The following is a 13,845-nucleotide window of genomic DNA, read 5'->3' as shown; positions in this document are numbered from 1 at the left end:
ATAGAGTTTGTAACCTCTGTGTTCTGATTTAAAGGACTGCAGATGTATGGTTTTGGTTCAGTCCAACCAGCAACCTCTGAGTGTGAGAAGTTTCAAATTGCATTAGACCTGCATTCCTCTTTATGGCCAGAAGGGGGCAAATCCACTGGTAGCAGGAAGTAGTCTCGATGTTTGAGAAAATGAACATCCTTCTCAGTGTCTCACTGCTGTTATCACATTGTTTACAGCAGCAGAAGTTCTCATAAACTCTCATCTGCTGGTTGCTAACTTCTTGGCACAAAACGCAAACTAGAGAATGAGCATATTGACCAGGACTTTTAAAACATGAGAGTAACATGTCAGGCTGGACAGATGGTATAATAAGTTAATATTACCTTTTCGAAGGCTGAGATAAAGAGTCTTGCTGAGTCACACACTCAAACACACATACACACACACACACACACACACACACACACACACACACACACACGCACGCACGCACACACACACACACACACACGCACGCACGCACGCACGCACGCACGCACGCACGCACGCACGCACACACACACACACACACACACACACACACACACACACACACACACACACACACACACACACACACACACGTGGAAAACACTAAAAAGCTCTCTGGTGTTTTATTTTCGGTGAGGTGGGCTGTGTTAATGGCAGTAAAGTGCCAAGTCAGTGAACAGAAGTGAACTCTCTTCTCAGTTGTTAGCGTGGGACCCAGAGGGAGGTACAGGGTAGTTTCTCCAGGAAAAGTGAGAGAGAAATACACACACACACACACACACACACACACACACACACACACACACACACACACACACACACACACACACACACACACACACACACACACACACACACACACACACACACACACACACACACACACACACACACAAAACCCCTCTCCTCCAGCATTACTCAGTCCTCCTACTGGTTTTCCATGGAAGCGCACAAGAGTAGTTAGTGTTGTGCACTACTTAGCATGCAGTGTTTAAACAATGCAAATGCTAACAAGCTGATTTATATGACATCTGTTCTCCATGTTAACTATCTTAGTTTTGTTTGTTAGCATGCTCACATTGGCTATGCAGCACTAAAAACAGTAATGGCGGCTAGAGGAAATGTTAGAAAATCACCTAATAAGGATTCGGCCTCCGAGCACCATGGAAATATTTATAAAGATAAAGAAAGAGTTTTTCAATAAAAGTAATGGACTGACCAAAAGTCAACATTGCCATAAGCATGGCTTACAAAATCATGAAAAAAGAATTGTCAAGCTTCTTAAGTGCTTACTCTGAAGGTGTCACAAGACATAAAGCTGTATCAATATAATGTCTATTTGCTGCTTTAATATAGCAACAGCATGCCTATTGCACTGCACACACACTTGTTCCACCTTCACCCTCTCAACTTGACCTCTAAGCTTCAACGAATCACCCAAAATACCTTTTAATTCCCTTTCCACTCATTCAGTCCCCGCGGTCTGTTGACGGCCGATTAATGCACTGCACAACATAGCATGTGGAGTGTGCAGGAACAGAGATGAGCAGAAGCATGTTATGTAAGTTACCCCATTGGAGTGTATTGACCCCCCCTCTCTGTAGCGACTGCAGCCCTTGATGTAGTCGATGTGTTTGATAACGGCACTGTAATTTAGCTAAAGGCTTGGATGCTTTACTTGGGATGAGAGGAGGTGTTTCCCTAAATGCCTGTGAGCCATTTAGCTTCCACACAAAGTGGATCATATTTTCTCGAAAGTGTTCAATCTGACACAGGATTGTGTTGATGCAAAGTGTGTGAAAGAGAAGGGGATGGATGAAGCTCAGTCTAAAAAGAGAAGGGGGAGGAGAGCGAGGCAGAGGAGAGTTGTGTGTGTGTGTGTTCAAAGAGGGGAACTAGAGGCAGGGGGGCTGGCAGACAAAAGTGAGAGAGGGGAGGGAGGAGGAGGAGGAGGAGGAGGAGGAGGAGGAGGAGGAGGAGGAGGAGGAGGAGGAGGAGGAGGAGGAGGAGGAAGGGGAGGAAGGGGAGGCGGTGCTAAGGCAGACAGCAGGGAAGGAAAGCTGAGAAGAGGAACAGTGGAGTGAAGTGAGTAGAGAGAGGAGGAGAGGACCGGAAAATAAGGGGGCTTCCATTTGAAAGTCCTCGTGTAGGGATATGAAGTCTTGGTGCGCTGCAGATGCAACGGCAGGAAGCTGGAGTTTTGTAGAAAAGAGGTAGACGACGGGAGAAAAGAAGGAGAAACAGGGAGAATCTGAGCCAGCAGAGAACTGGAGTGGTTTTTCTTCCAAGAGAGACGAAGACAAGTGAAGGCAACGATGCAGGACTCTCACTGGGGTGAGTGTGGAGCAAGCAAGAGAGTGTGTGTTGGTCTGTGTGTCTGCATAAGTGTGTGTCTTAAATTCTCCAAAACCAGGCTCTCTTTACCTTACCCTTGATCCCAGTTTGGCTTTGTCAAAATGAGGGGAAAATGTGCCTAAGGGAACTTTGTATTCATGAGCAAGTCAGTGTGAAGCCACTTAAGAGGGTGTCAGTTGCCAAAAGGCTAATAATGGAAGGTGTGTAACGGAAAGAGTTGGAGACTAAAGTTGCTTAGCAGGCCCAGTCATGCACACGTCCCTATTTTAACAGGATTTGAGATTAGTTTAGGAATGTCAGAGATATTTTCTCAAATACTGATAAACTGTTCATTTAACTGTTCACATAATGATCCCTGGAAAACCTGGTTTCCTGTCATTTTGCCAGAGAATGAAGACAGCTGGATGATTCGGTCAGCTGACATGAAGTTAGTTTATAAAGTTGTTACGACTGTAGCTGACCCTGCAGCCTTTTGGCCTGCTCCAGCTGGGACAAACAGATTTACTGGGATTTGTTGAGGTGGGATGATGAGTTTTTGGGGGTGTTTGTGAGCCCAGGTTTTTCTAATCCAAACCCTGGGTAATCTGCTCATTTCAGGCCGTTGGGGTATTGATTCGAAACTTTAGCCTTTGGAAAAGCTGTCTGGCCTGGAAGAGCTAAGAAGAAAGAGGAGGGTGGTGTTTTTCAATCTGTCTGCGCACACACTCACATTCGAGATAAGAAGGAGCATGAGGCAGCAGATACATTTCTTCCAGAGCAGACAATTAGGCTGCATCTCAGAAGTGTGTGACCCATACGAAACGTGTTTTTATCCAGAAGGCTCAAAGGGAATCTTTTTGATGACGAAGCACTTTTGGAGACACAGGCTGCAGTTGTTTCTCTTCTGTTTTGCCTTTGCGTGTAATTACAAGACTCCTTGTGTGCCCTGGGCCACATATTGTAGTTTCTCATCAAGTTTGTTAAGGACCCAAGAGTGACGTGTCAGCAGATATGTTTATAGTCAAGGCGGTTTCTATTCACTCAACTTTTCAGAGTAGCTGTTTGACCGTGTCATGTTGAGGTTTCATTTAAGACAAGACTGTAATTACGTAGTCTGGATTTTGGCAGGGTCATACAGAGTGACGTTCCACTCCATAAACAAAATAGCTTTAAATGGGCAGGTGTCAAGAAAAAAACGCTGACATTAAGTTTAATTCGAGGGGAGTGAGAGTGGCGGACAGATAGCCGAGAAGATGGGTGACCTCATCTGCTCTGAACAAAACAAATGAGCTAAATGTGTGTCACGTGTTGCCGGTTACATACGTAACCCTTTCCAGCCATGTTGACTCAGACTTCCTGTGTGTGCAGATGTGTATATGAACATCATTAGAGTGAGATATCTTTTACCTCAGTTTTTCCTTACTTTTCATCCTTTTTCTCTAGAGTCCCATAGCCTGGATTAGGTTGGTAAAATAAATGTGTTATTGCATTCACCCTTACCTACCTCAAAGAAGTTATATTTTCCTTTTGGTTTGTTTCTTGGTATATTTTGAGCAGGATAACTGAATAACTACTGACCTGATTGTCGTGCACATTAAAGGAAGGATGTAGCATGGGCCAAGTAAGAATCCCTTTCAACTTTCGTAGTGGTTCTGAATCACAGGGCAGAAACACAAATGATTTTTCCTTTCGTTTACATCACAAGATATGGCATTTTGCTTTAGATCGTCTTATTTGCTTCGTTAGCACCAAACGGACACGTTAAAGGATTCAATACTGGATTCGGATTCAATTTGACTTCCAACCCTGGCTATATTATATTCCATTGATCTTGTTTGGCATACATTCCATGCCAGGTATTTATGTAAATCCTAGATTGAGGCGCATAGTGGAGCGCTGCGGGACGTCTGAAAGAGAGACACCCATAGTCCTCCAGTTTACAGCGGCACGGACAGTGTGTCTGAATACGTCTGCACATGTGCTTCTCTGCCATGTCAGATATTGTCTCAGATGAGTGGAAGTGAATTATACGTCGAAGCTGGCACAGTTAAAGTGAGGCGTCGCTGCTTATGTAATAGCTTCTGTGGAACTCATCTGCCTGACTGTATTCAGTATCACTGTCAGTGTGTTTGTATCATTGTGTGTGTGCTGTATTCTGTGATTCCACACTAAGCTTTGACACATTTGCTAAACAGATAGTGTGGCCTACTTCTCCTCACCGAAGCCTAGGAGTAAAGCGCTCTCCTGAAAATCAAGACTCACTGCCCCCTCCTCCTTATCCTCCCTCACATTTTTGTGGGTCACATTGTCAGTCAAAGTGTTGCTGCCTTCAGTGTGAGATAGCAGGCTCCTTCTCTCTGCTCTCTGCCCTGAGTGTAACTGAAACAATGGATCTCACTGCTCATGCAGCCAAAGCAGCAGGGGGGGAGGAAGGGAAGTTTAGGAGGGAAAACGTAACTCTTCTCTCTACATTTGGGACAATGAGAAGCCAGAACAGTCTTAGGACCCTGATTTTCTTAAATAAACTCCAGAGAACATCACGCAGAAAACAAAATGACCTGCAGTAGCAAGAGCTCAGAGCTGTACCGGAGTATTTTATTAACAAATCAAAGAGTAAAAGCTGAAGTGGTCATTGATCCTGACAAACAGTAGTCCTCTGGCCGGACTAATCTCTGAGTCTCTACCACCGGCATTCTTGGTATTTTCAGTGTCTGCGGGTCTGACCACTGACCGCCACTGTCTGTGGCTGGAGAAACCTCTTGGAAAATCCAACATTTGGAGCTGACCAGGAATGTCAGCCATATTTCCCTTTTTCACTTACTGTTACCTCAATTTCCTCCAATGCCAGCTGACTGTAAACCAGCACTCTCCAGCTCTAGTGCTGTGTCGGGCGGGGGATGGAAGCTCTTCACTGATATGGGTTGATAGCATACAGAATAAAAAATACTATCAAATATTAAGAACAAGCATCAAATGGTCAGATTCACTAACTTATTTACTTATTATTTGCTTTAGATTGTCAACTAACGCTGACTCCAGGAAGTCTCTGCTCTCAATCGAGAAATAATTCAGGTTAATATAGCCCCATTAAATCACAACTTGTCATTTTTCCATTTGGTTCTTTAACAAGGTCAAGCAAATAAGATAAAACATATTCATTCATTATATTTACAGGATCTTGTAGATTGAATGTTGTAACATTTGGCAAAAGCCAGGAAAGTCTTCATGCTGAGGTGTCAATCTTATTTTCTAATTTATTGGCAGGAAAGCAAACAACAAATTAAAATAGGTGTTCTTTGGAAAAACACGTTGAAAACAAAGTATCGACGCTTCACTGAAAGTCTGGTATGTATGAAGCGTTATCAAATTGTAAGGATTTTATCTTGTCTGAATATTGATGAAACATCGCTACATGTAGTCTGTGTCGAAATGAACAGAACAATTTTGCTTCAAACTGAACCCATAAACAAGCGTGTGATTGGCGTTCGAGTCCCTGTACGACCATAGTGTTTTCACAAGGCTCTGTCGCCGCTTTCATCATGTCATTGACGTCTACTGCATCCCATTTCAATAGATTGCTGGCTGCTCTCCCTGTCAACCCCCACAGGGACTTTGTGAGATTTTTCTGCAGTTGTATGCTTGTGTGATAGAGGAAAAGAATCAAGGCTTCGTTCACCCCACTCTCCAGCAGCCTCTCAAGTCCGAATTGAGGCCAGATGCTTTGAGATGCTAAAGAGCCAAAACGGTCTGCTGTCAGACACGCACAAAACTAACTTACTCATTCACCTATTCAGTCACTCTTTCTCTTTCTTCCTTGCTTCCCCTTCCCGCTTTTCCTGTCTCCCTATCTCATTTCGCCCTGTGCATGAAGAATGTGGGCCTCTGCTGCCATCGCAACGCTTCCAAACAGAGCGAGAAGCTAACGGCAACAAGTTGGTTGTTAAAGAAGAAAAGGGGGAAAAAACTGGACTGTGGGAGGACCTGTTGCCAATTACTCCTGCACACTTTTTCACTTTTTAGAAAGCTTTTTTCTTCGTTTGCATCACCACTGAAAACCTGAACTCACAACTTGTATTCAACTATGTTACTTTGCCAAAGAGGACAATAGTTTTTGGTTTGAGCGAAATACTCTTGGCAGTGAGGCAATGGGTTAATGAGGACTGAGTAGCTTTGCACGTATTCAGCAATCTCCAACACACACACACACACACACACACACACACACACACACACACACACACACACACACACACACACACACACACACACACACACACACACACACACACACACACACACACACACACACACACACACACACACACACACACACACACACACACACACACACACACACACAGACACAGACACAGACACAGACACAGACACAGACACAGACACAGACACACAAGCCAAGCCATGTGGGGGTAGGTGACAGTGAGCGACCTCTCAGACAGACAATCATTGTGTTGGAATGGAGGCATATTATAACCTCAGGTCTTCTGGCAAAACATTAAAAGACTTCAACTCAATTTACAGTGGAGTCGGCTGACTTCATTGCAATACCATTTTCTTTCCTGTTTGAAGTTTTATTGTGGACTTTCAGTGAGTGGATGCGTGACAATTATATGGGGGGGTAGATTAGGTGTGGAGTGATTGCCTCTCTGAGGTATGGTGTGTGTCAGTGTGTTGCAGCCTTGCCTTTACTTGTGGATTTTCTTTTGTTTCATAGCCGTGGAGGATTATTGTGACTCACTAGCCGGTTGATTTCTCTCTACCTCAGTTTCTATGTCTGACTTTCTCACCCTCTTCAACCACTGGGATCACTGGTTTTGGGATTAATCAAGGCCACCCAGGCTCTGTTTATTTAAGTGGAATATTTCTACTGGTTTGAACAAGCTCTCAACTTCACACGGCTCGCTCAAAAAATCCTGCTTTATTTTAACTGGTTGGGTACCACTGAATATGCTCTTGGGATCAGTGAAACTCCACTCGGTAGTGACCACCCATTATAGAAACGCTACACAAAGACATATTTATGAATGGTTTGAATTATGGCTCGCATACTGATACTTTTGCCCCCGTCCATATAGTTCCTGCTCTGATCTGACAATCTTATACTTTCCACCTGTTGCTTTGGTCTTCACACTGGCTTTACCTTCGGTTAGTCACGCTGTGGTGTTGCTGTTAAAGCAGGGGCCGATGGAAATCTAGCTGCACACACCAGTGAGCAGGAGGTTCGTAGGAGAGGGGGGATGGAAAAGGAAAGAGTGACTGGAGAGCAGTGGAGCAATAATCGAGCACAGGAGGTAAGGAAGAGAGGAAAGGGATATGGGTGAAAATAGTCAGGAACAGGAAAGAAGGATGAAAGATGAGGAAGGAGAGGAAGAACTGAAAAAACATGGCAGTTCATCTGCAGGATGTCAGCTTTACCAATAGTTAAAGCTGCACCAATCAATACTTTCATATTACTAATGGCCAAATGGCTTAAGGTAAAAGCATTAGAACAATGGTTAGCGCCAGACTTTGCTAGTATATTATCCAAGTTTTAACACAACTATATACAACAAGTCTGCTGCCTCTGCTCTGCTGTAGATCTCTGGTTTTCAAGGACTGAAGATGCTTACGCTTGACTTGTTTTCACCGTGATAGTTCACCAAGTGTAGATGTCATGTCTTTGTTGTTGTTGCTCTTTGTCTCTTTTTGTTAAAATCCTTAAAAAAGAGGCAGACATGTGGAAAGAAGTGGATACAAGAGAGAGAGATGGTTTGGCTAGGGAATGATGTCTGCCATGTCTTGTGATTTTCTCTTCAGGAGATCTTAAGGTGCTTAGACCTGTGTCTGGCCAAATAATGTCCAAACAGGATTATAAATTGTGTTCCCAAGAGCTCAGGCCTCTTTGGAGCCTCTCTTTGACTACCTGGTATTGGAATGCCCCTTAAACCCCCGACCATCACCCCCACCCAGCCCACCTTTGTATTCTTACTTCTAAAGCCACTTATTTTTCTTCTGCCTTATTCCCACTATTCTAACTTTTCTAACTGAGCCCAGCAGAGTCTCCGGAACAGCTCGGAGGTTGCGTGGAATTGTGAGGGGCGATCTGCTGCTGCAAAGTAATGGGCTTCCTCTCCTGGGTAATACTGGCGTTATGAACAGACTTATCATAACGGGATTATTTCCCAGTCACAGACCCCTCTGCTGGATCTTGTTAGAGAGCTACCTGGGAACCGCTCTCGTCTGTCAGTCCTGCTTTTACTCATCCTGGGCCAGTTGGAGGAGGATGATCTCTCACAACCATTTGGTTTATTTCCAGTTCGCAAGCAGTGACGATGCGTGTAGGCTATTCGGCATCCTTCAATAGAGAAACGGTTTGAAGTGTGAAATGGCCCCGGGTTGACCCTGCAATAGCTAGCTGCTTCACTATTGGAGTTTATTTTTGAGTGTCGAATCATATGCCTCGCTGACAGAAACACCTCATGAAAGACTATCGGAATAATTTCAGGCACTTGAGATGTTTTCTATTTTTAGTGACTACGTCTGTTTTCTCTCTGCTTGTCTTGCGCTGCTGACAGCAGAGGAGGATGTGGGTAATGAGGAAGGTGGAGGAAGCGGTGAGGGCGAATGGAGGGATGGTGAGAGTATTTTCACTTTGTTCGAGGAATGCAGCCAAGAAGGGGAGGAGTAGAGCTTCAATAACCTTAAGAAACAACCAGTGAGCAACATCAGACGAGGAAATTAGCTTTTGGGATTTGTTGCCAGAGTAGCCAGAACAAAAACAGGCCCTTGGAGGTTACAGGGGTGGGAGGGCAGAATCAGGCCAGCTCCCCTTCACCCATCAGGGGGTCACAGGGTTAGCTGAGGGGGGCCACGGTTGACGGTCTCAGAGGGTTGTTAATTCTATTATCCCTGCCTGAGAGGTCCTTGTCAGGCCTGGGAGTGAAGAAGAGGTGGGCACGGCTAGATAAAAGGTGAACGGAGGTTGTGAGGCGTGATTATTTTGGCATGGGAAGAGATCACATACCACACATATCTTAATCTCCTTGAGCTATGGGTACTCATGAAGTCTGTCTCCTCTCTTTCACCCCCCCACCCCTCACTCCCTGGCACACACTCACAGGCCTGCTCACTGTTTAGTCAATAATCAACTGGCAGGAATTGAACCTCCCTGCTGACTGATCAACGAATAATTAAACCAGCCCTATGTTTTCTTCTCGCAATTCCCATGTGGTGCAATATTAAACACTTTTTAAAGTTCCCAATATGTTTTTGTTTGGAGAACACTAAGGTCCCAAGATAGCTATAATACAAGCAGTTTGTTTTGAAATGTGAAAGAGTCTGTATTTGCAACACACGTAACTCATAGGACTCAACAAATCACAATCTCATCATTTGATTAAATTGTGTAAAAAAACTACTCTCAATGTTTCCCAAAACTTGATATCATGAGAATATTTTCTACTTGGGACTTGCATGAAAGATATGCTCTGTTAATGAATTTGTATTGTGAGTGTGGCTGTTCCTGATGTGCGTGCATGCGTGTGTGTGTGTGTGTGTGTGTGTGTGTGTGTGTGTGTGTGTGTGTGTGTGTGTGTGTGTGTGTGTGTGTGGCCTGGCATTACTATACTTGTGGGGACCTAAATCTGTCTACACAGTCACGTGTGCGGACTCGCCTCCCTTATGGGGACAAATTGGAGGTCCCCATGAGGGGAATCATTAATTTTAGGGTGAAGACTTGGTTAGGTTTAGGATTAGGTTTAGGGTTAGGCATGTGTTGGTTATGGTTAAGGTTAGGATAAGTCTCCAGGAAATGTATGTAAGTCAATGTAATGTCCCCTGAAGTGGTGTATAAATGGTATGTGTGTGTGTGTGTGTGTGTGTGTGTGTGTGTGTGTGTGTGTGTGTGTGTGTGTGTGTGTGTGTGTGTGTGTGTGTGTGTGTGTGTGTGTGTGTGTGTGTGTGTGTGTGAGCGAGAGAGGGAGTGTGTGTGTCTGTGTGTGTGAGAGAGAGAGAGAGAGATTGTGTGTGTGTGTGTGTGTGTGTGTGTGTGTGTGTGTGTGTGTGTGTGTGTGTGTGTGTGTGTGTGTGTGTGTGTGTGTGTGTGTGTGTGTGTGTGTGTGTGTGTGTGTGTGTGTGTGTGTGTGTGTGTGTGTGTGTGACTGTCAGTCTTTATGATTGTGTTAGTCCTGGCAGACTGTGCGCAGACATAGCTGGCATGGATTATTCCACTTGGCCAGACTGATTTGGGCTTGGCACGACACACCGAGTATATGTGTCCCATCTCTGTCCCTCCGGGAAACTAACACTGATAATACTATCTGCAAATGGAAGACTTAATCTGCAGCCATTTATCGTGTTCGTAATATGTATCCATGTTTCTCTTCCTAAAAATAGTGCAGTGACCAAGTGAGGCAATTACTTCAAAGATTGTGTTTGATATGTGTATGAGCACTGTGATCATGAAACTGTGAAGCGACTAGTTTTCAAACGGCTTTAATGTAATACTCAGTTGATTGCTCACCGGATTCGGACGGGGTCAGGACAATCAGCGAGCAGCTGCAGATGGAGATGAGCGTGACTGTCTGTCATCCCCAGTCTCTGCTAAATCCATCCCCTTCTTCCTCTTCCTGCCCCGCTAATGACATTATCAGTGGCGTCGCCAGAGACAAAGAGTGTATTTAATGAGGGGATGAGCCTTTAATGTGGGGGGGGTCTGTGGATGTGCCCCCCCCAGGAGAAATGTGTTAAACAAACAGCGGTTAAGTGGCTGTAGATAATGAGTTTTGCGAGTGGCAACAAGACTAAAGTACACAAATAATTTGGCTTCATTGTTGCAGCAAGATTGTTGTTAATTATTATACATTTATATGTAAAGAACATGTGTTGCATTTGAACATTGAAAATACTGAAAATGATTTATTTAATAATTTTAGTTTGAGGAATTGAAGAATAATGATAAGATGATGAGCCCTATACCACTTACCACATGAGTCTCATTACATATTTTTAACACATGGATGTGATTCTTAGCATCTGCGAAGACTGTGGTATTGTTCCTTGTTTAGTTCAAGCATATCTACAGTATGGCTAGTTTCCATTCGGCTGTTTCAGTTTTAGGGTGCTGGTATTGTACATGACTTACTGGGACACAGTCAATTGAACAGAGATATTTTTAATCTATTTAAAAAACCTTGAAAACATTTTGTGCTTTGACGAGACAAAATGTCTGCTGTTCGTTTTATTTTCTGCAAAACTACAAAATAATCCGTATAGAATTCACACAAGACAGAGAAATATGTTAAGTAATAGCCATAGTATTTTTTTAACAGTAAAATCACTAACGCTTACTTTTTCAGCATTTAGCACTTAGGTGGCGCTTTGAGCTAAATGCTGATGTATAACCATAACCATGTTCACCACGCTGGTATAGTGTTTTAGCATAGGACATTTGTTTTTAAATACATAATCTGTGACAGTCATTCATGTAAAAAAATTTCCCTCTCTCTCCCTCTCATCAGTGTGTGTGGTCTGTCTGACGCCGTCGGGGTGCCATGGCTCTGGTACAGGCACTACCTGTGACCGTGACTGACTACCCCAATCCAGGTCTCGACATCCAGCAGTACCGGCCGCTATCATCCCAGTCCCCCTCAGGCCCCTGCCCGGGCCCCTGTGGGCCCTGCAGCTCTGGGACAGCCATGGGTTCTGTCAGCAGCCTCATATCAGGCCGGACGTATCAGGAGAAACACTGCCGGGCCGCCAGCGAGTTCTCCACCAAGTCACGCCGATCCACCCCGGCCACCAGCTGCTTCCGGCTCCAGGACAACACGCTCCGCAGCGGGAGCTCCCTGGAGCATCTGCTGGTTATCAGCAACCAAACGCTTCCCCAGGCCCAGGTCCTGCCTCCACCATTGCCCACCAAGAAGCAGCCCCGGCCTGGTAACTGTACTGGGACTGGGGGAGGAACGGCTGCTGGAGCAGTAGATGGTGGCTCTAATGGGAACTCTGGATATGTGAGCGATGAGGTGTTGGTTGGAGACTGGAACGACAACCTGGTGGTGGCAGCTGTTAGTCCCTGTAGTGACTCGGAGGACCAAAAGGACAACAGGGCTCTGAACGGCAACATTGGAGGGCCTCCTCCCAAACTCATCCCAGTGTCCGGACGGTTAGAGAAGGTGAGAGCTGCAGACTGAATAGCTAGAGCGAAAAATCACCCAGGCAGATTTATTTTTGCTTATTGCAGGTATATAGATTACACACTGTCCTCATGAAACACTTACTCAGATGTGAGCATTCCTGCAGCATGTGCTGGCTATTTATTTTCATCGATCCAGAGGGAAGCTTAATCACTGGCCTGCAAGGCTCGGGTGGATCATTTGACAGCTACTCACCTTGCAGACACATCATGATCAATGTCAGAGATCGCTTACACTCACTGACATATTTAGTGAACCCTGAGGAAGATCATTAAGAAGTCAAATGCTTACTGAACATGTGCAGAGCTCTCACCAGCCTCAACCTCCACTCTTCACCCTCCTCTTTATGTATCTGCCCTTTAATCTTATTTTCTCTGTCCTCTACCCTTCTTGCCTGTCTCTCTATATCTAAGATTTTAGGGAAATCATTAAGAAAATTGCTTAATGAAGCCCATGAATATCAATTTACCCAAATTAAACTAATCAGAGCCTAGAGGGGTGACCTACCAACATATCACTGCCCCCCTCTGTAATGAGTTTTATTCAGCCGTTGCTAATTAGCACAGCATAGCTTTATCAATCACTAATTGTGTTTGTCATAATAATGTACTTTCAGAACATGGAGAAAGTGCTGATCCGTCCTACAGCGTTCAAACCTGTCATTCCCAAGAACCGTCACTCTGTGCACTACCTGTCACCACGGCCAGCGCCCAGCAGTCTGTCGGAGAGCCAGGCCAGCCTCAACCTCCTACTGCCCCTCGGGGGGTCCAACGGCGCTGGCGGCACAAGCGGCCTCGTAGTGAGCAGCACTTCCAGCACTGAAGGGAAACGCAACTCCTACAGCGGGGGTCGAAATGCTCGGAGCAGCCAGTCCTGTTCCATGTCAGATTCAGGAAGGAACTCCCTCTCCAGCCTCCCGACTCACAGCAGCACAGGCTACAGTCTGGCTCCCAGCGAGGGCTCCAGCTCGGGGTCTGGCTCGGGGGGCCAGCTGGAGCCTGTGACGGGCCTCGGCCGAACCACCTCAGGTGGAAATGGGAGCCACGGCCACACTAACTCAGACAGTGGACGCTCCTCATCCAGCAAGAGCACAGGCTCGGGGTCTCTAAGTGGGCGCGGGCAGCCCCTGTCGGACAGCGGGTCCTGTGGCCACTCGCCGCCCCCTGTGGAGGGCTATGAGGGGGTGGTGAGGGAGCTGGAGGACAAGCTGAGGGAACGAGACCTGGAGCTGCAGCAGCTCCGGGAAAACCTGGATGAGAATGAAGCTGCCATTTGCCAGGTAAGACACTCACCACCGACC

The 13,845-nt window shown here is 45.5% G+C and overlaps 1 protein-coding gene across 2 annotated transcripts in view; it reads left to right on the top strand.

Moving 5' to 3' along the window:
- The window catches only part of lzts2a (leucine zipper, putative tumor suppressor 2a), a 35,253-nt gene that overhangs the window by 17,161 nt on the left and 4,247 nt on the right, over positions 1 to 13,845 (top strand). The window contains exons 1-3 of one of the 2 annotated variants that reach the window (XM_034100417.2): positions 2,052 to 2,355; positions 11,871 to 12,524; positions 13,162 to 13,824. In XM_034100417.2, the coding sequence (XP_033956308.1) occupies positions 11,904 to 12,524; positions 13,162 to 13,824 (1,284 nt within the window). In that variant the 5' untranslated portion in view covers positions 2,052 to 2,355; positions 11,871 to 11,903. Of the gene's footprint in view, positions 1 to 2,051; positions 2,356 to 11,870; positions 12,525 to 13,161; positions 13,825 to 13,845 lie in introns of those variants that run through there. The other variant, XM_034100418.2, reaches the window with a different exon arrangement.

The sequence above is a fragment of the Pseudochaenichthys georgianus genome, chromosome 15, assembly GCF_902827115.2.
Source record: "Pseudochaenichthys georgianus chromosome 15, fPseGeo1.2, whole genome shotgun sequence".
Classification (NCBI taxonomy): domain Eukaryota; kingdom Metazoa; phylum Chordata; class Actinopteri; order Perciformes; family Channichthyidae; genus Pseudochaenichthys; species Pseudochaenichthys georgianus.
The sequence above is the reverse complement of the archived record's forward strand: the minus strand, read 5'-3'. Positions and strand labels throughout refer to the sequence as shown.